At 39.9% G+C, this 25,321-nt stretch overlaps 1 protein-coding gene and 1 non-coding gene across 2 annotated transcripts; both read right to left on the reverse strand.

The window, feature by feature from the left end:
* Positions 1–2,805: 2,805 nt before the first annotated feature.
* On the reverse strand, positions 2,806–7,978 carry LOC116115956 (geranylgeranyl pyrophosphate synthase 7, chloroplastic-like). Its single transcript, XM_031402082.1, has 3 exons — positions 7,956–7,978; positions 6,851–6,869; positions 2,806–3,936 (listed from the first exon to the last, which is right to left on the reverse strand). Exons 1-3 carry the CDS (start codon positions 7,976–7,978, stop codon positions 2,806–2,808), a joined length of 1,173 nt encoding a protein of 390 aa, XP_031257942.1.
* Positions 7,979–22,213: 14,235 nt separating this feature from the next.
* Positions 22,214–22,320, reverse strand: LOC116115968. The gene has a single exon (XR_004125752.1). It is a non-coding gene; the product is annotated as a small nucleolar RNA R71 (small nucleolar RNA).
* Between the last annotated feature and the right edge of the window lie 3,001 nt (positions 22,321–25,321).

Below are 25,321 nucleotides of genomic sequence, written 5' to 3' on the forward strand. Positions count from 1 at the left end.
ATTTGTTTCTTTGTTCATAAGTTTGACAAATTGGGAGATTGTTGAATATTTTTGTCAAACTTATGTTGTATGTGTGCACAGCTGTTGTGTGTGTGCACACTGAAGTCAAACATATACATGTTGCATTTCATTTCATATTTTACGTCGTGTGTGCGCACACTCTTCTTCTGTGCTAACATCACATGTCTGACTCACTTTGCACAAGTTACATTTTTATCTTTGTCAACTAAGATATTTTTTGTCCATCTATTATGTTGTCATTTGGACCACCTACAGGTGTCCCAATATCCTTTATCTTTGTCAACTAAGATATTTTTTGTCCATCTGTTGTGTTGTCATTTGGACCACCTACAGGTGTCCCAATATCCTTTTGTGGTCCAAGAAAATAAGTTTTTTCCTGTTTTGGTTGTGGTCCCAAAAGATAGATGGAATCTTTTCCATTTTTGGACCATCATATGTCAGCCTTGTTTGCTGACTTGACAAGAATTGGGGAGCACGAAATTGGCATTTATCATTCTTGCTCATTTGTAAAGCCAACCTTTGATATTGTATTTGTTTGTACTCTGATTCTTTTTGCACATGTGGCGTCTTTCTTATATTATCTTGCCCATCAAGTTTTATCTCTTTCATGGTTTTTGTGTGAGTTTTCTTTTTATAGGTGTCCGCCTCTCCTCTTGTGGTCCTACAAAGCTGGTGACCTTTTGTTTGTGGTCCCAACAAAAGATGAAAGAGATTGTTTGCCACTTGTCTTAAAGAGATTGGTCAAGCAAGGATTATTTAAACCCATCTTCTTCCCCCTTGCATCTTTGAACTTGGACTTTATTTTTGTTTGTGCTCTGAAATTTTCAGAGAGTTTATTCCTTGACAAGTTCCATGTATGGTTTAATGCTTAAATCATTTTGTTCATCTTTGTTTATTGTTTGTTGTTGCTGGAACTTGGTTACTACGCTAAGAGATTGAAAGGAGTTCAAGTCGTGGAAGTTGGAGGTGTTCTTCGGCGAGTGAAGCTTGGGTGGAGCTCAAGCATTTTCTGGGAGTGTTCCTGGTGTGGAGTGATCCTAGAAGCGACAAAGCATTATAGATTCAGAGGGTGGTGTTTAGTGTAACGTAGAACATAGAGTTCTCTTTGCTGTAGCTAAAATCAACTCTAAGTGATATCTTGTAATGTTCGTTGTTATAGTAGATTAGCTTCGATCTGGATGAGGTCCTATGGATATAGGCTAAGAGTGGTTTTAATCAAACCATGTATATGATTGTGTGTTTTATCTTTACCGCTTCTGGTTGTTGATTCATGCTTAACTTGGTAGTCATTAATCAACTTGGTAAAATCTTCCGTTGCACTTTAAAAATTGGTAATTTAACACCAAAGTGAGTTGACCAACTCTAACAGCCCCAAATACGATTTTGTTGAAGTGGTAAGCTCTGGATTTAGTGTCAATACAAAACATATTAGAGTTATATCGAATCCAAGCACACCAATTGTCTATATAGTTACTAAAATATAATTAACTGATTAAAATTATGCAAATAATGAATTCTTGCATTGGTTAATTATAAGAATAATATGATGCAGAAAAGATTAAATTAAATCAAACTTAGATATAATTACAAAAAAACATAGTTAAAATTATAATTATAATTACCTTTTTATTTATGTTGATTTCAATAAATTCATACTGGAGTTTGAATTTATCATATTGTATAATCCCATTCAGTTTTGCATTGCACCAAATACAATATAATATTGTTTCATCTAGTGCCTTGTCGTGTCGATAATTTGCTTCGTACCATCACATATGCTCCTGGATTCTCAAATTGGAAACTCGTTAAAGTGTCTTGCGAATGGCTTTAACAGCTCCACTGATTCGGCCTGGACTTTTCGTAGGGACAAGTTTCCGTTAGCCGAATGGAATTCTAATTAACGAGGTTTCTTAGACCATTCATGGAGTTCAAGCGGAGAGCAGATGCCATTGCAATCGTAATATGCTTTGCATGTGATACAATCAAACAATAATCTTTATCATATACATTCATACCATAATTTTTTTTTTTTTAGATCCACAGATCTGTATCTAATGACAAATACTCGTTAAAGAAAGCTTAATATACGTAGAGTAGTGATGTACTTATTTTATTTATTATCCTACTGTCAAACACAGCAATCTGACTTCTTCATGCGAAAATCGAATAAGAAGCACTACTTGCCTTTCCAATGATCTTCTTTTATTATTACTATTTGTTGTTATTCTACTTTAACATTTCATTTACATACTAAATTTAGTGCTCTATGCATTTAATAGTGAGATACATATATATATATATAAAATATATATTTTAATAAAGGTTATTCTTATGATATTGGATCATCACATGCATCTTGATCTTAGTTCTTGTATTATTTGAGCGCTATATATATTATTCTTAAGGTCATTTAAAAAATTTAATGTTTTTTTTTTTCCCTTGAGTTACAATATTGTTGTAACTTGTAACTTGAAATTTGTAAATTCAATTTATAGATAAACTTGAACTTTAAAAATAAATCTCATGGATATTTTTCATTTAAACCGCAGTTTCAAGTATCAATTTGAAACTTAAAGTTTAAAGTAAACTTTAAGGTAGTCAGACAATATATAAATAATGTATATGCTTTCAAACGCCAGACCAATTTTATTGTTTGTGTTACTTCAGGTTCAGGAGCCAGAGTTCAAACTCTAATCAGACAAACGATGACATGTATACAAATTTTAATTTGTCATCATACAAATCAAATAAGAAGAGAACAACATGAAATACAACTTTTACTTATTAATTTTGTCGACTAGCAATATAGTTAGCTAAATGGTACAATGGGGCAGCCCTGGCATCTTCAAAATAGGCAAGCTCTTCAATGGCTTGAGCCACCAGTTCAGTGGCAAGTTTCTTAGCATTGTCGATGCCCATCAACTTCGGATATGTAGCCTTATCGCTCACCAAATCCTTCCCAGCCGTCTTCCCCAATTCAGCAGACGACTTCGTAACATCCAATATATCATCCACAACTTGAAATAGCAACCCTATACACCTTGCATAGTTTCTAACTCTTTCTATATCAATCATGTTTCCTCCTCCCATTATTGCTCCGCAAACCACCGATGCCTCCAAAAGCTTTGCAGTTTTGTGCACATGAATGTATTCCAATTCGGCCAAACTCACATTTTTCCCTTCACTGTCAATGTCCACAATTTGCCCTGCCACAAGCCCTTTTGAGCCAACGGCTGAACCTAGTTCGGCAATGGCTTGAACCACGCGGTCAGGTGAAACATTGAACGTCTTGGCCGCTACATGTTCAAAGGCAAGGGTGAGGAGAGCATCACCAGCAAGAATTGCGGTATCTTCACCAAAAACTATGTGATTTGTCGGCTTTCCTCGTCGAAGATCATCATTGTCCATGCACGGGAGATCATCGTGAATTAACGACATCGTATGAATCATCTCTAGCGCACAAGCGATTGGCATAGCTGAGGATTCATCTCCTCCCACTAATTCACATGAGGCAATGCATAAAACTGGGCGGACACGCTTGCCGCCGGCGAGAAGAGAGTATCTCATAGCTTCATGTACTTTTACCGGAAGTTGCAAGGGCACTGCCTCATCGAGTGCTCTGTTAACTTGTTTTGCCTTCATGGTCATGTATTCTTCAAACTGGAATATGGGTAAAGGCATGTCTATCGACTTGGAGTTTGATTCTTCAGATGTGAATGGCTGCACCAAAGCTGATTTTGTAGCATGGACTGGGGCTTGGGTATTCCTAGGAAAAAATTTCAAGTGCCCAGATGGGATTTTAACGAGATTTTTGAAATCGTTAATGGGATTCTTCAGGAGGATCGGTGAATTGCTATGACTTGCAGAGAATGCCATTGGAACTGGGTCTGAATAGAAGCTAGCTTTATCATTGTACTTATATGTAGAACAGTAGAAGATGATGAATTAAATATAAATGATATTGCGTTTATGCCAAAACTAATCTATTGCTGTAAGTGATAATTATTCCTTCTTGCAGAAATTGGACTCTAGTGTATGGTGTTGTCGTTTGCTTCTGTTATGATATAAAAGGGCATCTACTTTAATTTTAAGTTTGTCTTTCCAATTTTGGGTATATTCAGGCACGTATGACGTACCCACGTAGTAGTTCGTGGTTCAATTAACCTATTTAATTTTTCAAAAATTTGTCAAAAATTATTAATAATTTATAAATTTTATAATTTTAATCTCAATTAACTTCATATTAATCTCACAAAATAAATTATTAATTAATACTTTTTAAACTTTTTTATTTTTTTTTATTTCCTCTCTTTTGCTCTTATATTATATTTTTCTTTTGGTTTGATACTCAAAAAAGACTACTCGTTTAGATTACAAAATAAGATGATACTAATTTTATTTTTAATTTTTTACTTAAAATTAATTATTTCTTTTTAGCTTTTTTAATTGATGAAAGATCATGAATTATGAGTTTTTGTTGAGTTTAATAAATGAGTTTGAAATAATTCTTAAATTTTAATGTGAGTTTTGATTTAATCTTGTTTATGTTGAGGTATGGGTTAATTAATTGCTATTTTAAGTTGGGTTTGATAAATTGTGGTTAATTATTGAGTTAATTTTGAATATGGTTTAAATAATTGATGAAATCCTAAGTTGTAGAGATTTGGAGATTTGATTTAATTTCGATATATTGGTTAGTTGCTTGATATTTACAGTTAGATTTGATGAGCTTTCATGAGTTTATGCGTTGAATTTTATTGGATTAGTAGAAATTGTTTGAAAAACCTAAGTTATGAGTTGAATTTTGATAAATTTGTGTTGTTTTTTAATTGTAATTGCAAATAAATTATCTTTCTGATAATAAAAATTCTTTTATTTTCTTTAGTTATGGACAAACTTTTTATCAAAAGAATGTTTTCTAATGAGGAACTATCAATTAAACAAAACACAAGGTGTCACGATAGTGTTCACAATAAGCCTATGAAATTTTGTTCAAGACAAACATATGTTAAGTTTAACTTGAGTAATCCTCCTACAGATCTTGGATTGAGGATTAAAATTTTAGAATATCATCCTAATGATAGAGACAAAGTGAGAAAGACATGCTTACAAAAAGGACTTTGCCAACCACACAATCATAATTTTAAAAAGCGAGCAATTGAGAATTTAATGCGTCGTTTTAATCTCATTAGATTTAGAGAATATGCAAATTGATTGGAGTATAGTGTAGAAAATGAGGGTGTTTTTGTTTGTGTTGTTATCTTTTTAAACATTAAATTAGCATTGATATTACATGTTGCAACTGCAAGTATTGAAAGAGCATTTTCTTCTATGAAGATTGTGAAAAATTGACTACGGAATCGAATGGGAGATCAATTGTTAAATGCTTGTCTTATTACATAGAATGAGAGAGAGAGATATATATTTGATGGAATTGTCAATGAAACAATTATGCAACGTTTTTTGAATATAAAAAATCGTCTAAGACAATTGTAAAATTGATAATTTGGTATATATAACTTTTAAAAGTACATTTTTTATGCTTATTACTTCAGTATATATTTTATTGTAAATTTATCAATTTTGATATTTTGAACTCACGGACTCACAATCCTAACTACGTCCCTAGGTATAATAGTTTTGCTGTCATTATCTACTTACTATGTTTAAACCTCGATGATTATTATGTTGCGTCCCATGAATAGGTCAAATATTGTGTTATTAATTAAGAAATCACGAGTTACCATTAAGCTACAGTTCTCCAAACAAAATCAGCTACCTACTTTATGTGATACAAAAATTGATAAGCCACAGTTTTCCAAGAAGCAGCAGCTACGTATTTTATATATATACAGAGACTTTCATACATCTCACATGAATTTATAGAAATATAAAAATCGGATAAGTCGAATATTGTCCAGTGTCGATACGTGATTCTCGGCCAGAAGCAGACGAAATCTCCAAGTCTGTAACGATGGTTGCGGACTTCGCCAAGTAGCAACCCAACTGTACTTCAAAATATTGACTAATTAAAAAGAAGTTTCGTAACAATATGCAATTAATATTTGAAAATTGACATATTGATTGACACTTATCATTTAATAATGTATTAATAATACATCAAAATTCAATATCAAATTTTAATTAATGACTTAATTAGTAGGGGTGTTCAAATTGGGTACCCGAACTGGTTAGGGGTTTGACTAAAATGAACCGAAAATTCAGTTCAGGGTATAAGTCGAACCGAATCCAAACCAGTTTGTGGTTGACCCGGTTTTTTAACCAAATTCTTAGCTTTATGCTTCATTCCAAAATTTCAAAGAATTGACTTCTAGACTTCCTCAATTTTTAATTTAAGTAGATAAAGATATATTATAAACCAAACAAAATATGTTTTACATTGCAGCTAGTACAATTCAATATAACTTGTGAAAAGAAATAATGTACTAACAAAATATTTCATACTTGAATGAATCTGTGAGGAGCAAAACCTTGAGTAAATATGTCTGAAAACAACAATCAAATTCACAAGAGACACAAGCAATTTTACGTGGAAAAAACCTCTTCAATGTGAAGAGATTGAAAAACCACGGGATCAAATGATTCACTTAAATCCACTATGATAAAAAGTGTTTACAACAACCACAATCCACCAATAATATTCCACACATATTTAGAGCTTTATCACAACTCCAACAAAGTGAAATACACAAAAGAGTTACGAAAAGATAGAGTAAAATCACCAACAAAACACCCAAAATGCACGATATATCACTCCAAACTCAACCGTTAAAATCGAAAACTGTTGATGCGTGATTTTGACACCAACCAAACGCACGTGTGAAATACTGAGCGGGCCCAGAAGACACACATGAATGCGAGAATGAGAGTAAATGCAATGGAAAATAGCGTTTAAAGTGGTTCGGATGCTAAGGAAGCGAATCCTACGTCCACTGATTTTTGTATTAATGATAGAGGTCAGGTCGCGTTAGCGGACTGACTTGCAAATGATTGTACAAGAGAGAGAATGCTATATATTTTTGAGAGAGAGTAGCTCATCTCTTAAATGAGAGAAGAGCTCTTAATTTATAGTGGAATGGATTAAGGCTATCATTACTAAATCTGTGAGTTGGTGGGATTATCCGTGCAAATCCTTCTTTATGTCACATTGCCCATCTTTCAGAGTGATTTACGTGATTTGGTGCAGGGATTGGACACGTGGAATCATTATGGCTTCCAGCTGGTCTGGCGCGCACCCACTTTATTGACAGGAGTGTGCTGCTCAGGTCACCACGCGATGTGGTTGCTTCTAACTGGCTGCGGGCCTACCTAAGCTCTGACTTTTTATGCTAACTAAGTCTTGCGTCAGCCCTATATTTTCAGGCATAACAGAAGTCCCCTAGTTTTTAAGGTTTGAGAATCGAACCTTGGAAACTATAAATGCCTTGATCTGATGTGTTTGAAGAGATGTTGGCCGATCCGACCTGATTGCAAAGGAGATCATGAGGACATCTTCCCATAAGCGACCTAGGATGATCCGCGACCTCAGGATCAATGACCTGGTCACGGTTACCTAGTACTAGTGATGATCCTAACCTGAGGGAATTCCCGACCTGTTCTCACTTAGTAAATTTTTAGGACAAATGGCCATGCCACTTTGTAGTCGGTCACATCGCTTTGCGATTGACGTGATATGGGGTCGAACAATCACGTCGCTTTGTGATTGATGAGAAGTCCGAAGAGTCACGTCGCCTCGCGACTAATGATGAAGAGTGTTTCTGGTAACGATCTTTTCGGATATTATCCGTTGCACCTTTGTAGCAGGTGCATTAAATGAAATGCTCTTTGTTATGACAGACGTGTCTTATGTGCAATAAGTGTCAGCTATGCGCATTAAATGTAAGCCATGCCGAAACGACATTCCCTATCAGAACATTAAATTCGGCTGTGGGCGCATTAAATGTGGAGAAGGGAAAACGTGCCGTCGCTTGAGCGTTTCAACGGAAGGGGGTGACGATCTGGTTTCTTGAGGCGTGACTGTCACTCTTCTTCGTTGATTCGTGACACGTGGTCGCGATCAACGGTCAAATGCATTTTTTGCCCAAACGTCGTTTGATTTCGGGAAACCAAAATGTCATTTCCTTCACTATAAAAACCCAAGCTTTCTTCAGGCAAAGTCACAGTATTTTCATTCTCAGAGAACAAGAAACTTTTGCCAGCCTTGATTCTTTGCCTTTCGGAGTGGTGTTCGCTCGATATTCAGAACAAAAGAGCCAATCTTTCTCATTCCTAGAGGTAAAGATGATTCCCTTGTTTTATCTTCAATGTTTGTTGCTTTCGATAGTTATCATGCGATAACTGTCCGTCGGTAGCTCATCGGAGATGAAATACTCTCCATTGGGTTGGAGCCATTGGTGGTGGCTCTTTTAAGTATTTTGTTAGGGTTTTTCTGGGTTTAGGGAGGAAAAGCTTTCCTCTATGTCATCGTACGAAAATGTACGAAGACTGAATGGTACCTTTTTGTCATTTTTGCAAATTGTAAAATGGACCCCCCAATGACCAGAACCAAGGAAGGAGCTACCTCGGCCGTAGAGGATGCCCCTGCGGGCCCTTCTTGAGAAATTTATTCGGCGCTTACCGCCAACGAGCTATGAAGGGTGGTTGACTAGTTCGCTGTCAGTGTAAAGGTTTTCCGCAACAGAGTGCATACTGCCTGGGATGGTCGCGATCTCGGAAGATATCTTCAAGGGTGGGGGGTTGATCCCTTTCCACCCTTTCACTAGGTCGATCCTTGATCAATTCGGGATCGCACCAATGCAGCTCACCCCGAACGCGTACATGATCGCCATTGCCATGTACATCGTGTGTCAGGAGAATCGTCTGGGCGAGCTAACCGCAGTTGAGCTCGGTTGCTCGTACATCATAAAAAAGAGCAAGGACAAGGATTCTTGGTACTTATGCAGGCGAAACTCAATACAAGCGGGGATACATAGCTATCCGAGTAATGCGGGACCATACGACACAAAATTTTTCTTTTTTCGTTATGAAGGCATAAGCCGCTTTTAGGATCCGAGTAGGTTTTCTTTCCTTCTGAACTCACTCGATTTTCGTTCTTCGCTAACGAGCTGTTTGTTTTCCTTGACAATTAATAGAACGACCAGTCTGAACTTGCTTGCGGACCCAGACAGAATTGTTTCATTCGGTTTTCTGCCCGCGGAAAGTCGAGACGCGAGGTTGCTTGTGACAACTGAGAACTTGCGGAGGTACGGCTTCTTCAACGTGGACGCAGCCTTAGAGCCCCCACCAAGTAAGTTTCTAGACTGTCCTTTCTAATTTTTCTCGCAGCGAATTATTTTACTAACGGTGTTCACATGCAGCGACCATGCCTCCTCGGGTGTCCAAGTCACCATGATCAAGACAATTCTCTTTCCCCTAGAGGCATACCACCGGGCCAACTGGAGCTGTTCCCAACGGTCCCCCCACTAGAGGGGCACAGGTGGGTGCTCCAGTTCGACCTGTGGGAGCTCCCCCATCTTCGACTACTCGTCCGAAGTAGAAAACTACGGCCCAAAGGCCTAAGAAGAGGTGACAAATTCGGACCGAGGAGTCAGAGTTCGAAGAGGAAGGCTTGGGCATTCAGCTCGAGAGGTCGCAACCTTACCAAGCATTTAGCTCGGGAGGGCCACTTAGAGGTGTGACCGACATTTCCATAGGTCAGTTGACGTGACCAGCGGTTACAGACCCCGGCAGGAGGTCAGGCAAAGAGCCCGCGGGGCAAGCTTTACCTACCGAGGGTGCAGGCACACCCGTGCTAGACTCGATGGCCCAGCTCCCGGATCATTTGCAGCAAGTGGTTTTAACGCTGTTGGAATGTGGGCTTGCGGAGAAGTTCAAACAGTTTGTGGCCTCCAATTTCATCGACCTGTTGTCCACATCATTCCAACTCCTGAGCTAGGTAAACGAATTGTCCTCGACGAGGACCTTTACTCTTTTTTTAGAAGAGAGTAACTTTTTTTTGCTTTTATCATGCAGGCCTTGCTTTCCCTGCATATGTCCCAGCAGAAGGCTCAGCTGGGGTCTGCCGAGGAATTGGTCGAGCTGCAGGAGGAGAATGCGCGGCTTATGCAGGAGTTGGAGGCCCCACAAGCAGACAGAGACTCATCCATCGCTCAGGCAGACCAGCACATGTCTGAAAGGGACGCTGCCCGCCGTGTAGTGGACTTTCAGAAGATTGAGCTGAAAAAACGCGGCGAGGAGGTGAAGGAGCTCCAGCGGACTGTGGCCAAACTTTCTAGGGAGGTTGGTGAGAAGGATCAAGCGCTTCAAAATACCTCTAAACAAGCTTCGTGAGCTGAGCAGGAAAGGGCCAATCTGTAGGAGGCTACTGAGAGGCAGCGATCAGAGCTTGAGGTTGAGCTCCATTATACTCAGGGTCGCGTTACTACGCTAACTGCAGAAATACAGCAGCAGGAAACGGATATGGAGAACAAGGCTGCAGATTGGACGATCAGGTCCATCTTTGCCCTTCAGGCGAAGAACCTTGAGATGGATCTGTCCGACCTCCCTGGTGAGTACCGAGACGAACTGGTTATTCTAGCGCAGGCCAAGGCTAAGGAAATAGCTCGAGGACCTAATCTGGAAGAACATCCGGAGTACGTCCTAGAGGTTGAACCCGAAAAGGAAGCCGACGACCAGTCTGGGGATGTAGAGGTCGCCTTTCTGGGGCCTAGGGACGAGGATCAGTGATCCGCCTTTGTAGCTTTCGTTCTGCTTGATTATGTACTCCTTTTTATTACAAAAAACGATCACTTTTGGTAATTCTTTATGAGTACTTATAATTTTTGTATCATTCATTACATATTAGATCGCATACTAACTGCTTATAATTACACTGGAATAAGTCTATGCGAACATAACTACACATTCTATGCGAACAGAATTGTTCATGTAAAGCGATTACAAAAGAACTGAATTACATCCGTTATTTACAAAGGTTATAAAAGCTTTATAAGGAAAATGTGAGTTCGGAATTACTGATAGTAAGGTCGGAGGTGTTCAACATTCCAAGCTCGCGGTACTATGGAACCATTTAGCCTTTTTAGGTGGTAAGTCTCCGGTCTTATCACTTTAGCGATGCGGTATGGGCCCTCCCAGTTCGGTCCCAAAACTCCTGCACTTGGTTCTCGAGTACCGAGAAGAACTTCCTTCAATATAAGGTCGCCGACCTGGAAGTCTCTTCGTCTGACCTTAGAATCGAAGAACCTTTTCGCGCGTTGCTGATAGGCTGCTATTCTTAGCAGAGCCTTGCTGCGATGTTCTTCAATAAGATCCAGACTTGCTCTCATAAGCGCTTCATTATCAGCTTCATTGTACAAGTCCCTCCGTAGTGAACCGGTTCCTACCTCCACAGAGATCATCGTTTCGTAACCATATGCTAGCGAAAAAAGGGTTTCTAAGGTAGAGGTTCTCGGAGTTGTCTTGTATGCCCATAGGACTTCGGGAAGATGGTGGGCCCAATTCCCTTTGGCTACGCCAAGTTTAGCCTTCAGAGTGTGCTTGATGGTTTTGTTGACAGCTTCAACTTGACCATTTGCTTGCGGTCTCGCGACTGAGATGAATTTTTTATGAATACCCAACTCGTCGCAAAACTGTTTGAACTCCTCGTTGTCGAACTGTTTACCATTATCTGAGATGAGGGTATGAGGAATCCCGTAGTGGCACACAATGTTTTTGAAAACGAAGTCCTTGAGCTTTTTGGTCGTGATCGCGGCTAGTGGCTCGGCTTCTACCCATTTGGTAAAGTAATCTACTGCAACTACGACATAATTGACTCCCCCTTTGTCGACTGGCATGGGACCAATAAGATTGATTCCCCACATGGAGAATGGCCAAGGGCTGGTCATGGTTATCATTTGGTAGGAAGGAGCTCGCGGTATGTTCACGAACTGCTAGCACTTATCACACCTTTTGACAAAGTTGTAGGTGTCTTCTTAGATTCGAGGCCAGCAATACCCTTGACGAACAACTTTGTTAGCGAGAGATCGTGCGACGGTGTGATTACCGCAGATCCCTTCATGTATTTCCCTTATGATGTAATCTGCTTCTTCGCTGGTTACACATCGGAGGAAGGGGGCGTTAAACCCTCTCCTATACAGCTGGTCTCCGATGAGGGTGTAACGAGCAGATCTTGTTCGCAAAATCCTTGCCTCGACCTTGTCGTCAGGCAAGGTCTCGTAGTCCCTGAGGTATTGAATAATGGGGGTTATCCAAGAATCTGATTCTGTTACATTCACGGCCTGTTCGATCGAGATGATACTGGGGGTCCTCGATGAATTAAATAGGAATGCTATCTGGTGCATCTGAGTCAAATGACGAGGCTATCCTTGCCAAGGCATCTGCCATAGAATTGTTATCTCTAGGAATCTAAGTGATCGTGAAGTGCTTGAATGACTCGAGTACGGCCTTAGCTTTCTTCAAATAGCGGATCATATTTTCCTCCTTGGCTTGGTACTCTCCTAAAATCTGGTTAACGACCAGCATGGAGTCGTTGTGGATACTGATCGCGGTTACACCCATTTCTTTGGCTAACCATAGTCCAGCGAGCAGAGCTTCATACTCGGCCTCATTATTGGTTAACTTAAACCCGAACTGGAGAATGCCATGAATGTGAGCCCCTTCGGGACTCAAGAGGAGAAGACCTACATCGCCCCTCTTTCTGTTTGATGATCCATCGACGTAGAGGCTCCAGGTTGATAGATTTTGAGCGGTTTCCTGAATGGCTTCGCTGGGCTGTTGCTTCGACTCACTCGTTGGAAGGTATGAGAATTCTGATATGAAATCGACAACAGCCTGCTCTTTGATAGTTGATTTCGGTCTGTACTTCAAATCGAATTGACTTAATTCCATGGCCCATTTAAGCAATTTACCAGATGCCTCTGGCTTCTGGAGGACCTGCCTGAGCGGGTAATTAGTCATTACATGGATTGTATGGGCGTGGAAGTAAGGTCACAACTTTCTGGAAGCGATCAGCAGGGCATAGGCTAACCATTCCATTTCTGGATACCGCATCTCGGCATCCAACAGACGCTTGCTAGCATAATACACTGGCCATTGGACCTTGTCCTCCTCCAGAACTAAGGCTGCACTAACCGCGAACTAAGAGACGGACAGATACAGGAGGATGATCTCTTATGGGAGAGGTTTAGACAGAAGAAGTGGCTTCCCGAGGTGTTCTTTAATACTTTGGAATGCTTGTTCGCACTCGGGAGTCCACTCGAACTTTTTATTGGCCTTTAGAACACTGAAGAACGGCAAGCAGCGATCTGTTAACCTTAATATGAAGAGACTTAGCGCCGCTATTCGCTTATTAAGGCTCATGACCTGTTTTTTGCTGGTTAGACTTTTCATGTCGAGGAGAGCCTGGATTTTCTCAAGGTTGATCTCTATTCCCCGTTGGTTAACCATGTATCCTAGGAATTTTCCCGAGGATACTCCGAACGAGCACTTGAGGGGGTTTAGCTTCATTTTGTATAGTCAGAGAATATCAAACATCTCAGCGAGATGCACTATGTGATCTGAAGCGACATGAGATTTGACCACCATGTCATCTACATAGACCTCCATTGATTTTCCAATCTGTTCGAAGAACATCCGGTTAACCAACCATTGGTAGGTCACGCCAGTGTTCTTGAGGTCGAAGGGCATAACTCTATAGTAGTACAGTCCCCAATCTATAATAAAATATGTATGCTCTTCGTCCAGCGCATACATAGAGCATACATCTGAATTTGATTATATCCCAAGTACGCGTCCATAAAGCTCAGCAACTCATGCCCCAAGGTGACATCCATGAGCTGGTCGATTATGGACAGGGGAAAGCTATCTTTCGGGCATGCTTTGTAGAGGTTGGTGAAGTCGACGTAGGTTTGCCATTTACCGTTAGGCTTCTTTTCTAGAACCGGGTTGGCAATCCAAGTCGGGTAGAGTGCTTCTCGGATGGATCCATTTCGGAGGAGGTTATCCACCTCTAGTTTTAAGGCGGTATATCGCTCTGGATCCATCGCTCTTCTTTTTTGGCTTACCAGCTTGGCTTCACTGTCGATGTTCAATGCATGGCAGATGATATCCGGGCTGATCCCGACCATATCTACGTGCGACCAGGCGAACACATCGATATTTTCTCTTAGGAAACTGGTCAGCTCGGTAGCGAGCTGGGGGTTGAGATTGCTCTCAATTCTTAACACTCTGCTCGGCTAGCTCTGGTCGACCGATACTTCAGTCAATCCTTAACACTCTACTCGGCTCACTCTGGTCGACCGATACTTCAGTCAGATCCTCAACTGGCCCATTGGAAGGGCATTCCTGAATACGAGGATCCATATTATCTTTAGTTGGGCTAGGCTATGGCTCGATCCGGCTGATCGCCATAGCCTGTTGGGGAATGCCGCGCGAGATACCTTTTCCTTTGCATGCCATCTGTACTACTTTTACGTAACAGTCGCGAGATACGCGCTGAGATCCGCTAACTTCCCCTACCCACGTCGGGGTGGGGAACTCCATCTTCAGATAGTATATCGAAGTGACTGCCTTGAAGTTTCTCAGCAGAGGTCGCCCCAGGATACCATTAAAAGCGGATGGGCAATCCACTACCAAGAATTCAGTTACCTTGGTCATTTCGTCGAAGTCACCCAGCGTGACTGAAAGCAAGATCGTTCCTTTGGGGATTAGGTGGTCCCCTATAAAACCATATAAGGGGATCGAGGCGGGCTTCAGGTCAGCCTCGTCTAGGTTCATTCTTTCGAAGGCTGTCTAGAATAGAATGTTCACAGCACTTCCGTTATCCACCAACATTCTGTGGACGTTATGGCGCCCTATGAGGGGTGTGATTACAAGAGCGTCATCGTGGGGATGATAAAAATGAGCTACATCCTTTTCGGAGAAGGTAATTTCCTCCTTCCTGCGAACCTTTTGTGGTCGCTGCGTCATGCTCATCACATTGATAGGGTCATGATGAGTCGCGCGAGCATATCTCTCCTGGGCACCTCGCGAGCTCCCCACGAGGTGCGGCCCTCCAAAGATCAAGTTGACATTGCATATGCCTTTACGATCATGATGCTTCTTTCCTTATTCCCCTTGATTTTGCTCTTGTGCGGGGTAGATTCATTAATATATTCCTTGAAATGCCCCTACTTGATGAGGTCTTCGATTGCCTGCTTGGAGCTCAACACTCATCAATGTGATGCACATTACCCCGATGGAAGCGACAGTATTTCTTACTATCTCACTGACAAGGGATTTTTCATGGGCTCAGGCTCTCCGAGTAGGCTGGCCTCTTCTGACTTGTCAAGAATGGCCGATACAAACACATTTAAAGGCGTATATTAATTTCTATCGTGATCGCGACGAGGAACGAGAGCATAAGACTTTTTGGACTCATAGCGCGGTTTCTTTTCTTTTCGTTGATCGTCAGTAGCCCATCTACGATCAACTCTTCTACTTTTCTCCCGACCAGGCGCGCCACCCGAAACAACGGGGTTGCGGCAGTGGAGCATCGCCACGAAATTCTCAATACGGAGATGCTTCTCCGCAAGGTTATAGAAATGGGTGAGGGAAACATCATCCTCAACCTGTAACTTTTTCCACAGGTCAGTCTGCGGGCGAACTCCCGTTATGATGAGAGTCTAAACAGATTCCTTAGGAGTGTGAGCTACCTTATTGAGCTCTCTGTGGAATCAATTGATGTATGATTGGAGGGATTCATCCCTCTCTTGCCTTATATTGCTAAGGTAGCTCAAAGGCATTGAAAACTTTCGGTTCGTTTGGAAGTGCCTTAGGAACGTCATGCTCATCTGAGGCCACGAGTCGATCGATCTCACTAGGAGCAACCTGAACCATCGTTTGGCATGAGAGGTTAGAGTCACTGCCAAACAACGGCACTTCGCCAAATCTGAAACCTGGTGAAGCTCCATCAAGTTATTGAATTCATATAAATGATCCTACGGATCAGAATTTCCATCGAACGCCCATATATTGGGCATTCTAAATCTTGATGGGAGTGGGGCGGCTAGCACTTTCGAAGAAAAGAGGGATGCGGATGTGACCTGCCCCTACTCATTTTGTTGAGCTCTTAGTCGGTCTAGAGCTCACTGTAGCTCCTCAATCTGAGGCAGCGAAGCTATCTGGGGATTGCTTTCTCCCATGTGAGTCTAACCCTCGCGGTTGCAGTTGAGAAAAGCCCGGAGGTCAGATTCCGCTTCGCCTCGGCCAGCAGTTTGGGCCACTCTCGACACACGCTGGCTAGAGCCGTGTGATGGCGATGAATGGTACGGGGAATTTTCATGACCTCCGCGATGGTACGACCTCCCCACGAAGTGTGGGAACCTCCCGTACGATGATGATCAGGATCATCTTTCTGGCGGTGATAAGAATCGCCCCGCCTAGCACTTTTATGGGGGTGTGTATGCGACGTGGCATAGGACGGCTCGGGCTGCGGCCTTTCGCCGAGTCTTAATGCCACTGGTATTCTATTTGGGGCGTGGTCGGTGTTCGTCGTCCCTTTGAAGCCCTTAGGCCCGTTTTTTGCCACTTGCTTACCCTTTCTTTGACGCGCTGGAGTGCTTGCGGCATGGGCTATCACCCTTTGCCGCACCTTCGCACGACTTACAGGCGTTTTTGGCAATTACACCGCCCCAGCTGATTTGGGTGGCACACCCTGGTCCAAACGTTCTAACCTTCGGTTGACCATCTGAAAGGTATTGTTGAACCTTTCCAGGTAGCTCATAATGGCAGGGTCAAGTTGTGAACTTGACGGGATATCCCCTGCGACATTTTACGGAACCGAAGGTACCTCAGAAGAGGTGTCCTCCTGGACTTGGGGGATCTCCTCAGCACCCTGGTTGGTTCACTCAGGTTCAAGTTGGTGAGCCATTTGCTGTTGTAAGACGAGTAAGTTAGAGATTCTCCTGATGAAAGGACAAATATTAAATCAAGCCCTCCTTCTAGCGCCAAACTGTTGATGCGTGATTTTGACACCAACCAAACGCACGTGTGAAATGCTGAGCGGGCCCAGAAGACACACGTGAATGCGAGAATGAGAGTAAATGCAATGAAAAACAACGTTTAAAGTGGTTCGGATGCTAAGGAAGCGAATCCTACGTCCACTGATTTTTGTATTAATGATAGAGGTTAGGTCACGTTAGCGGACTGACTTGCAAATGGTTATACAAGAGAGAGAATACTATATATTTTTGAGAGAGAGTAACTCATCTCTTAAATGAGAGAAGAGCTCTCAATTTATAGTGGGATGGATTAAGGTTATCATTACTAAATCTGTGAGTTGGTGGGATTATCCGTGCAAATCCTTCTTTATGTCACATTGCCCACCTTCCAGAGTGATTTACGCAATTTGGTGCAGGGATTGGACATGTGGAATCACTATGGCTTCTGGCTGGTCTGGCGCGCACCCACTTTACTGACAGGAGTGTGCTGCTCAGGTCACCATGCGACGTGGTTGCTTCTAACTGGTTGCGAGCCTACCTAAACTCTGACTTTTTATGCTGACTGAGTCTTGCGTCAGCCCTATATTTTTAGGCATAAAAAAAACCAACCATCCAAATTGAATAGCCAAACATCTTCTACGTTACGACCAAAAATCAGGTTGATCATACTAGAGATGACCTTCCGATCGTCAGGCTGAAAGACAGACTGACTGAAATTCTGCAACTCAAACTCTTTGATTTGGCTGCTTTCTAGAGGCAAAACTCCACAAAAATGATGGCTATCACAAAACTGACTGTTGGATATGAAGATCTTGCTGTAAATACAACGCTCTGAAATTTTATAAAAAACGGAGCAAGATTCACTGTTGGATCATCGCCGGAATAACCTAGTGTGGTTGCCTTTCTCTCACTTCTGCGGATTTTTAATTCTATGTACACTACCCTAGTTTTTCACACTATTCACCCACTCAAAAAATACCAAACTCAAACTGCTTCTTTTTTGTTCATTTTTTCTTTCTTTCTTTTATTTTTGGGCTTTAGGATTTTGGGCCATCCTCCACATGAGGGAAACCCAAGCCCAACAAGTCTCCCCCTTTCCCGAATATGTGGGGAAATGGACTATACCAACAATAGCTCAACAAACTTCAAGCTTCTCCCTTGCTAAAGCCTTTGTCAACGTATTCGAGTCATTCTCATCTGTATGGATCTTCTCAAGTTCAAATAGACCATCGTGAAGAGTATCCCTTATTAATGACACCTTACATCAACATGTTTAGATCTCGAATGGAATGTAGAATTCTTAACAAGATGAATAACACTTTGGTTGTCACAAAACAAAACATACGGTTGTTATTTAAAACCAACCCTCTCATGAACTTCTTCATCCATCACTGCAAGAAATTTAAAAAAAGGTGATGAAAATTTTCGTCACAGAAAAATAAAATTTGTCCTAAAAAGTAATGCAGGACGATAGATCAATTCATCCCCAAAGCTACATTACCAAAGGGTAATGCCTATGAAAAAACAAATTGTCCCCAAAGCCACATCACTGGGGACGAAATACGGTTTCGTCATTAAAGATTATTTATTTTCTGATGAAATTTTTTGTTCACAAAAGAATAACTATTCGTCCCAAAAAAAATTGTTTCATCTCATAAAAAAGCAAAATTGGGGACAAAATTTTTTGTCCTTGATTAAAAAAAAAAAAAAAAAAAAAAAAGCAAAATTGGGGATGAAAAATTTTGTCCCTGCTTGGGTTGATAATTAGGGGAAAATGTTTTCGTCCTTGTCTGTGTGGTGAATTGGGGACGAAAATTTTCATCGTTGATTGTGCCAAGATTTGGCGATAAATTATTTCATCATTTCTTTTATGATGAAAATTTGTTCCTGATTGAAAACTAACAAATGTATTGATTCTCAAAGTCAAAAAATTCATATGAAACATCTTTTTAACTAAGTAAAAAATATTAATTAATGTCAAATTGATACTATTACAAATCAACAAATAACCAAGTAATAACAAAATATTATATATCTATACATGTATCATAAACACATCCAATTGTAACTAACATATAAAAAAAAAGTATAGAATGTATCAGCCATTAGTGTAAAATAACTACACTTTGTTAGTTGGATGTCAAAATATATACTATTTTCTTCACTACTTGGATGTCAAAAAAGGTACCACTCCTATAGTAGCTGCATGTCAAAAGAAGCAAAAAAAGAGATTGTTGAAGCCACTTGACGTCTAGGTATATGCATGTCAGACAAGTCTGCAACAATCATTATAATAATTACTCAACTATATATTTATCTAAGGTTTGTAAGATAAAGTGCACATAAAACATTAGGGAGACATATTGCTAAAGATTTTTACCTTCAAGGAGAAGGTGGATGATTTCTAGAGGCAAGCCACATTTCCAACATCTTTTCTTGTTGTTCTAAGTGTAAGGTTAGTTCATCTACTTTCTCTTGATATTTGAGATTTCTCTCCTCTGATTCTCTAAATCTATCTTCAGGTTCTTTAAGATACAAGTCTTTTAATTTGAATACTTTGTCCTGTTTTTTTATTAGGCTTTGGACCATACCCAAGTCCCTTAATATACCTTGATCGAGTTCCAAGCACTTGATCACAAATTTCATTTGCAGTTAATGGTTTGTCATCTGATGAACTCTTTTCCTTCAATTATATCATTTCATTATGCATTTTAGGACATTCAATATGAACATCAAATTAGGTTAAACAATGCCAATCATAGTAAGCAAACACAACGTTGTTACATACAATCAATTGAATACTAATTAATTTCACTTACATATTTTGCCTCAGCTTCTGGGGCATCCAACCCTTTCCTTCTTTGAAATGAGTGAATTTAAAACAGCTAATTTGATCACATTTCTCCCCATTAAGTTCCTTCTCCTCCTGATTTCATGTACATCCAAATTGGTCACAATACAATTTCAAATTCCAAATAACTGGATTTATATGACTAATCAAATTTGATTTATATATATGTTTGTACTAAACTAACGAAAACAATCCAGTTTAAAAATGAAGGCTATTCAGAGTACGTATAATCTCATTGCGGACCACCACAAAAGCCATAGATCCTTGGTTGTGTGACATAGTATGCTTTGTTCGATTCTCAGCATTTGTTTTCACATTTTTCCTATGATAATCCTAGGATTATACTGTTTTTCTGTACTTTTTGGTAGGATTTTGGATACTTCTTAAGTCGTTTTGTAACTTAAATTCATATATTTTACGTTTCAGGCCAAAACATGCAATTGGAGCAAAACCAAGCGAAATTGACTTTCTGGACCCGAAATCAAGAGAAATTTAGGAATCGGGGAAATTCTGATGTGGAGTGGAAGCACTATGAAGCTTGTTCCTATCGGGGATCACGAAGATCAAAGATTCAAGCGAAGAAGCAAGCGGAGAGCAGTTTCATAATTTCAAAATATATGAGCAAAGTTCGCCACGGCGAAGATAATTCTCTGCCGCGGCAAGCTAGCCTCGAGTCAGATGGTTCAGCGAGATTTCAATTCAATGCCGCAGTGAAGTTTATTCTTTGCTGCAGCGAAAACTGCAATTCTTCTGTTTATTAAAACGTTGCGTTTTAAATGTATTGCATTAGAATCCTAGGTTTTTGGCCGACTATTTAAGAGAGCCTTAGCTCATTTTTGAGGAGTTCAGATTTTGAGAGAAGAATAGGAAGAAATTGGAGGTTGGAACAATTTTGGGTCTTCATTTAGGGAAGATTTCATTCTCTTCTTACTGTTTTAGTATGTTGAATTCTTTACTTACAGTTTATTGTCTGAATTTCTTTAATTTAAATATGAACTAATCCACTTTTGGGTTAGGGTTTTGACCTAACTTTGATTACAATGGTTTAATTTAATCTATTTTAGATGTTGTTTTTATTTTCTATTGCATTGGATTTTGTATTTATTCTTGTTCTTAATGAAATTGAATTAAATGTTGAGCTTGATGAGACTGAGAAGTGATTCATGTGTTAGCCTCTTAGAGTAAATAACATAGTTTAATGAACACTAGAGATAGGTTCGAAGATCTATGAAATCACTTTAGGGTTCCATTTAGCTTAAAAGACTTTGAACTATTAATCTTCATTTTGCTGGGTGCAGAAGCTTAATAGGGATAAGTAGGAAAATATAGCCTGAGAATGTATGTTTTACAACTTAGGGAATTCAATTTATAATCCTCGCATGTGAGTTTACTAGTAACATCAACCGCAGATTGAATCAGAGTAACTTAGTGAAGTCAAACCCTAACCTCTTTATTTTGAATTGATATTTTTGTAATCAGTTGATATTTTCTTAATTTGTTATAATTTTAATTTAAGTTATTGATTTTTTGTTAAATTCTGTTTTTGTCTTCTACAAATCCAAAAATCTTTATTTTCTTCAACTAGTTACAAAAGTAGGAAAATTAGTACTTAACACGCAATCCTCGTGGGAATGATACTCTATTCATCATTTTATTACTTTTTGCGACTAGTGCACTTGCTACACATATGCATGTTTGTGAAATCACGCATCAAGTTTTTTGCACCGTTGTTGGGGATGGATTTAGTGTTAATATTGAAGTTTTCTAGTTTTCACTAGATTGGAGTTTTATTTTTGTTTTAATTAGTTTTAGTTTAATTGTGTGTTTCTTTTCATTCATTTGTGATCTTGTGTAGTTTATGCGAAGAGCGAAACAACATCTAGTGGTTCCCATTGATCCAGAGATTGAAAGAACCACAAGAAGACTTATTAGAGAGAGAAAAGAACAAGAGGCAATAGTCATTGAGATGGCTGAAACCAGAACTTTGAGGGAATTCTCAGTACCCTCCGTTGATGGTAGTGGTCCAAGTATCACTAGACCACCGATGCAAGCCAACAATTTTGAAATAAAGTCGGCAATCATCCAAATGATCTAACAGTCGGTACAATTTGGGGGAGATGCAAAGGAAGATCCAAACTCACACATTGCAAACTTCTTAGAGATCTACGACACATTCAAGGCAAATGGAGTGTCAGATGACGCCACCAGGATAAGATTATTCCCTTTTTCATTGAGGAATAAAGCAAAGGGATGGTTAATGGCACTACCAACAGGAACAATCACAACTTGGAATGAATTGGCACAAAAGTTCCTAACTAAATACTTCCTTCCAACGAAATCTGCGAAGATGAGAAATGATATCACATCATTTCTACAGGAAGAGAACGAGTCACTTTATGAAGCATGGGAGAGATATAAGGAACTACTGAGAAAGTGTCCACACCATGGTTTGCTTGTTTGGATGCAAGTCCAAACTTTCTATAATGGGTTGCTAACAAATGTGCAAACAATGGTAGATGCAGCATCTGCAGGAGCATTGCAAAACAAGACAACTGAAAAAGCATATGAGTTACTTAAAGTCCTGGCAAGTAACAACTACTAGAGACCCAATGAAAGAATTCATCTGAAAAAGTCTATGGGTATTCATGAAGTAGATGCTTACATGGCCCTTTCAGCCCAACTGACAGCACTTCAGAAACAATTAGGAGGTATGCAAGTAAATTCAATTCAAACACCTCAAGTAACATGTGATTTTTGTGTAGGTAACCATGCGAGCATTGAATGCCAAATGAGGAATAATTTTGCTTCAGCATCATTATCATCAGAACAAGTCAATTGTTTGGCTGGGAATCAGACAACAAAACAATCCTTTCTCCAACACGTACAATCCTGGTTGGCGAAATCATCCAAACTTGTCTTGGGGCAATACTCAATGGAATCAAAGAACAATGCCAAACAATCAAGTAGGGGTGAATAATCAACCAGGGGATCAAAGAGTTTCAAAATTGGAGGATATGTTCGGAAAGTTCATGCAAGAGACCACAGGTTTTATGAGTAAGACGACGGTGAATTTCAGAAACCAAGGGGCGTCAATTCGAAACTTGGAAATACAAATGGGTCAAATAGCCGAAAAGTTGAAAGAGCAACCTCAAGGTTCCCTACCAAGTAACATAGTGACAAATCCACGTGAACAAGCAAATGCAATGACTTTAAGAAGTGGAACAGTCTTGGAAGAGGTTGAACAAAAAGGGAAAGAAGAGAACCCACCAAAAGAAAGAGAAGAGTCCAATGAAGAAGTTGAAGAAGAAATCATTGTTGAGGAAGAGTCAAAGAATCTCAAAGGAGAAGAACCAAAGAAGGAAGAGATGCCAAAACAGAAGAAGGAAAAATTGCCATTTCTTGAGATACCGCTAGAGTTGGCACATCATACCCCTCTTGTGCCTTTTTCGCAAAGGCTCAGAAAGCAAAATTAGGATAAGCAATTCATGAATTTCCTTGATGTATTTAAAAAACTGCACATTAACATTCCTTTTGCAGATGCCGAGCTACACTAAGTTCCTCAAGGAAATTCTAGCAAACAAGAGAAAGTTGGAAGAGGAGGAAATAGTGATGCTTATGGAGGAGTGCAGTGCCATTCTACAGAAGAAGCTACCTCCAAAACTCAAAGATCCAGGGAGTTTCACTATCCCTTGTATTATAGGAAATATTGCATTTGATAAAGTTTTATGTGATCTGGGTGCGAGTATTAATCTAATGCCTTTATCCGTTTTCAAGAATAGGGATTGGTGAAGTGAAGCCTACAACCATATCCTTGCAGCTTGTAGATAGATCTATCAAGCATCCAATGGGCATTATTGAAGATGTACTGGTTAAGGAGGATAAATTCATTTTTCCAGCAGACTTTTTTATGTTGGATATGGAAGAAGACAAGGAGATTCCTCTCATCTTGGGATGACCATTTCTTGCTACTGGAAGAGCCTTAATTGATGTACAAGAGGGGAAGTTGATCATGAGGGTGCAAGATGAAGAAGTGCCATTTAATGTCCTTGAGACTCTAAAAGTTCCATCGAAGCAAGATTCATGTTTCAAAACTGACTCGGTGGATCAGTCGGCAAGTAAAACTTCCAAGATTGATGATCCTAAATCGCCAATTAAGGGATGCATGGTCAAGTCAAGGCAAATCAAAAATGAAGATCATAAACCAAAAGTTTACACAACATACCTAGATGAGCCATAATCGAGCAAATGTCTTCATAAGGGACAAACTTCTCAGTTCAAGAATGCTGATGGAAAGTTAAAAAATCCAAAAGCTATCGATGAGAATGCCCGAACCCTAAAAGGAATGACCAAGGGATGGAAATGGGTGGTTAAGCTCTCAACAAAGACTCGATGTGACAAGAATCATAAACAATAGAAGCCTCAATCCAAGGAAAATATTCAGGACGAGATGCATCTGGATAGTCCTGATTGACGAAGGACTTGAGAAAGTCGAGCTTCCGACTATAAACAAGCGCTTCTTGGGAGGCAACCCAAGCGTTCTCATTTTTTAGTTGTTTTGAAGTTTATGTGTTTTTTTTTTTTTTTTTTTTTTTTTTTTTTTTGACTTAGGAAATAGTTTAATTTCGTTTTCCTTTTGGTGTTTCAGGTGAATGATCAAAATGCGGCATGAAACAAAATTTCCCAGACTTCGCGTGGCAAAGAAATAATCTCGTCGCGGCATAGTATGCACTGCCAAATGTGTACTCGTGAAATTCCAAACTTCGCCGCGATAAAGAAAGAATCTCATCGCGGCATAGTATGCACTACCAAATGCGAAGTTAAGGCATTTCCAGATTTCGCCATGGCGAAGTTTACTCTTCGCTGCGGCACTGTACACACCGTGACCTTAAGGAAATTCAAGATTTTGCCATGGCGAGGTTTACTCTACGCTGCGGCATTGTATGCACTATGATGCTTAAGGAAAAATTTCCCAAATTTCGTCGCGACATCGAGTAGTTCGCACAAGTAATTCAAGAACTTCAGGCGCGGTGAAACCCATATTCTATATAAACTTGCATCAGTTCTCTCACTTTTCACGAGTGCCCAAAAAGCTTCCAAGAACAAAAGATTTTCACTTTCAATTCCTGAGCCTTCCCTGTTGATTTCGCACCCTATTCCACTCTAGAACTCCCATAAACATCCAATCACCTTACCTTTTTCAAGAAATTTGTAGATTATTGAAGAAATTGACGAAATTTAGGTTTCCAAAAAATTGGGAATCTTGCAATTTGAGTAGAAATTGGCAAAATTCAAGGTGAATTTGTGGTGGGGGAGGTACAAATTCGTGTTTTCTAGCTTTGTATTCAATTAATTTTGATTCTTTAAATGCTTTAGGTTTGAGAAATTATTGAATTGCTTAAGTGTGAATTGTTGCAAATTGTGAGGTGGATTTGAGTTGCGAATTGTGGAGTTT

This window comes from Pistacia vera, unplaced genomic scaffold, assembly GCF_008641045.1.
Source record: "Pistacia vera cultivar Batoury unplaced genomic scaffold, PisVer_v2 Contig757, whole genome shotgun sequence".
NCBI classification, from domain to species: domain Eukaryota; kingdom Viridiplantae; phylum Streptophyta; class Magnoliopsida; order Sapindales; family Anacardiaceae; genus Pistacia; species Pistacia vera.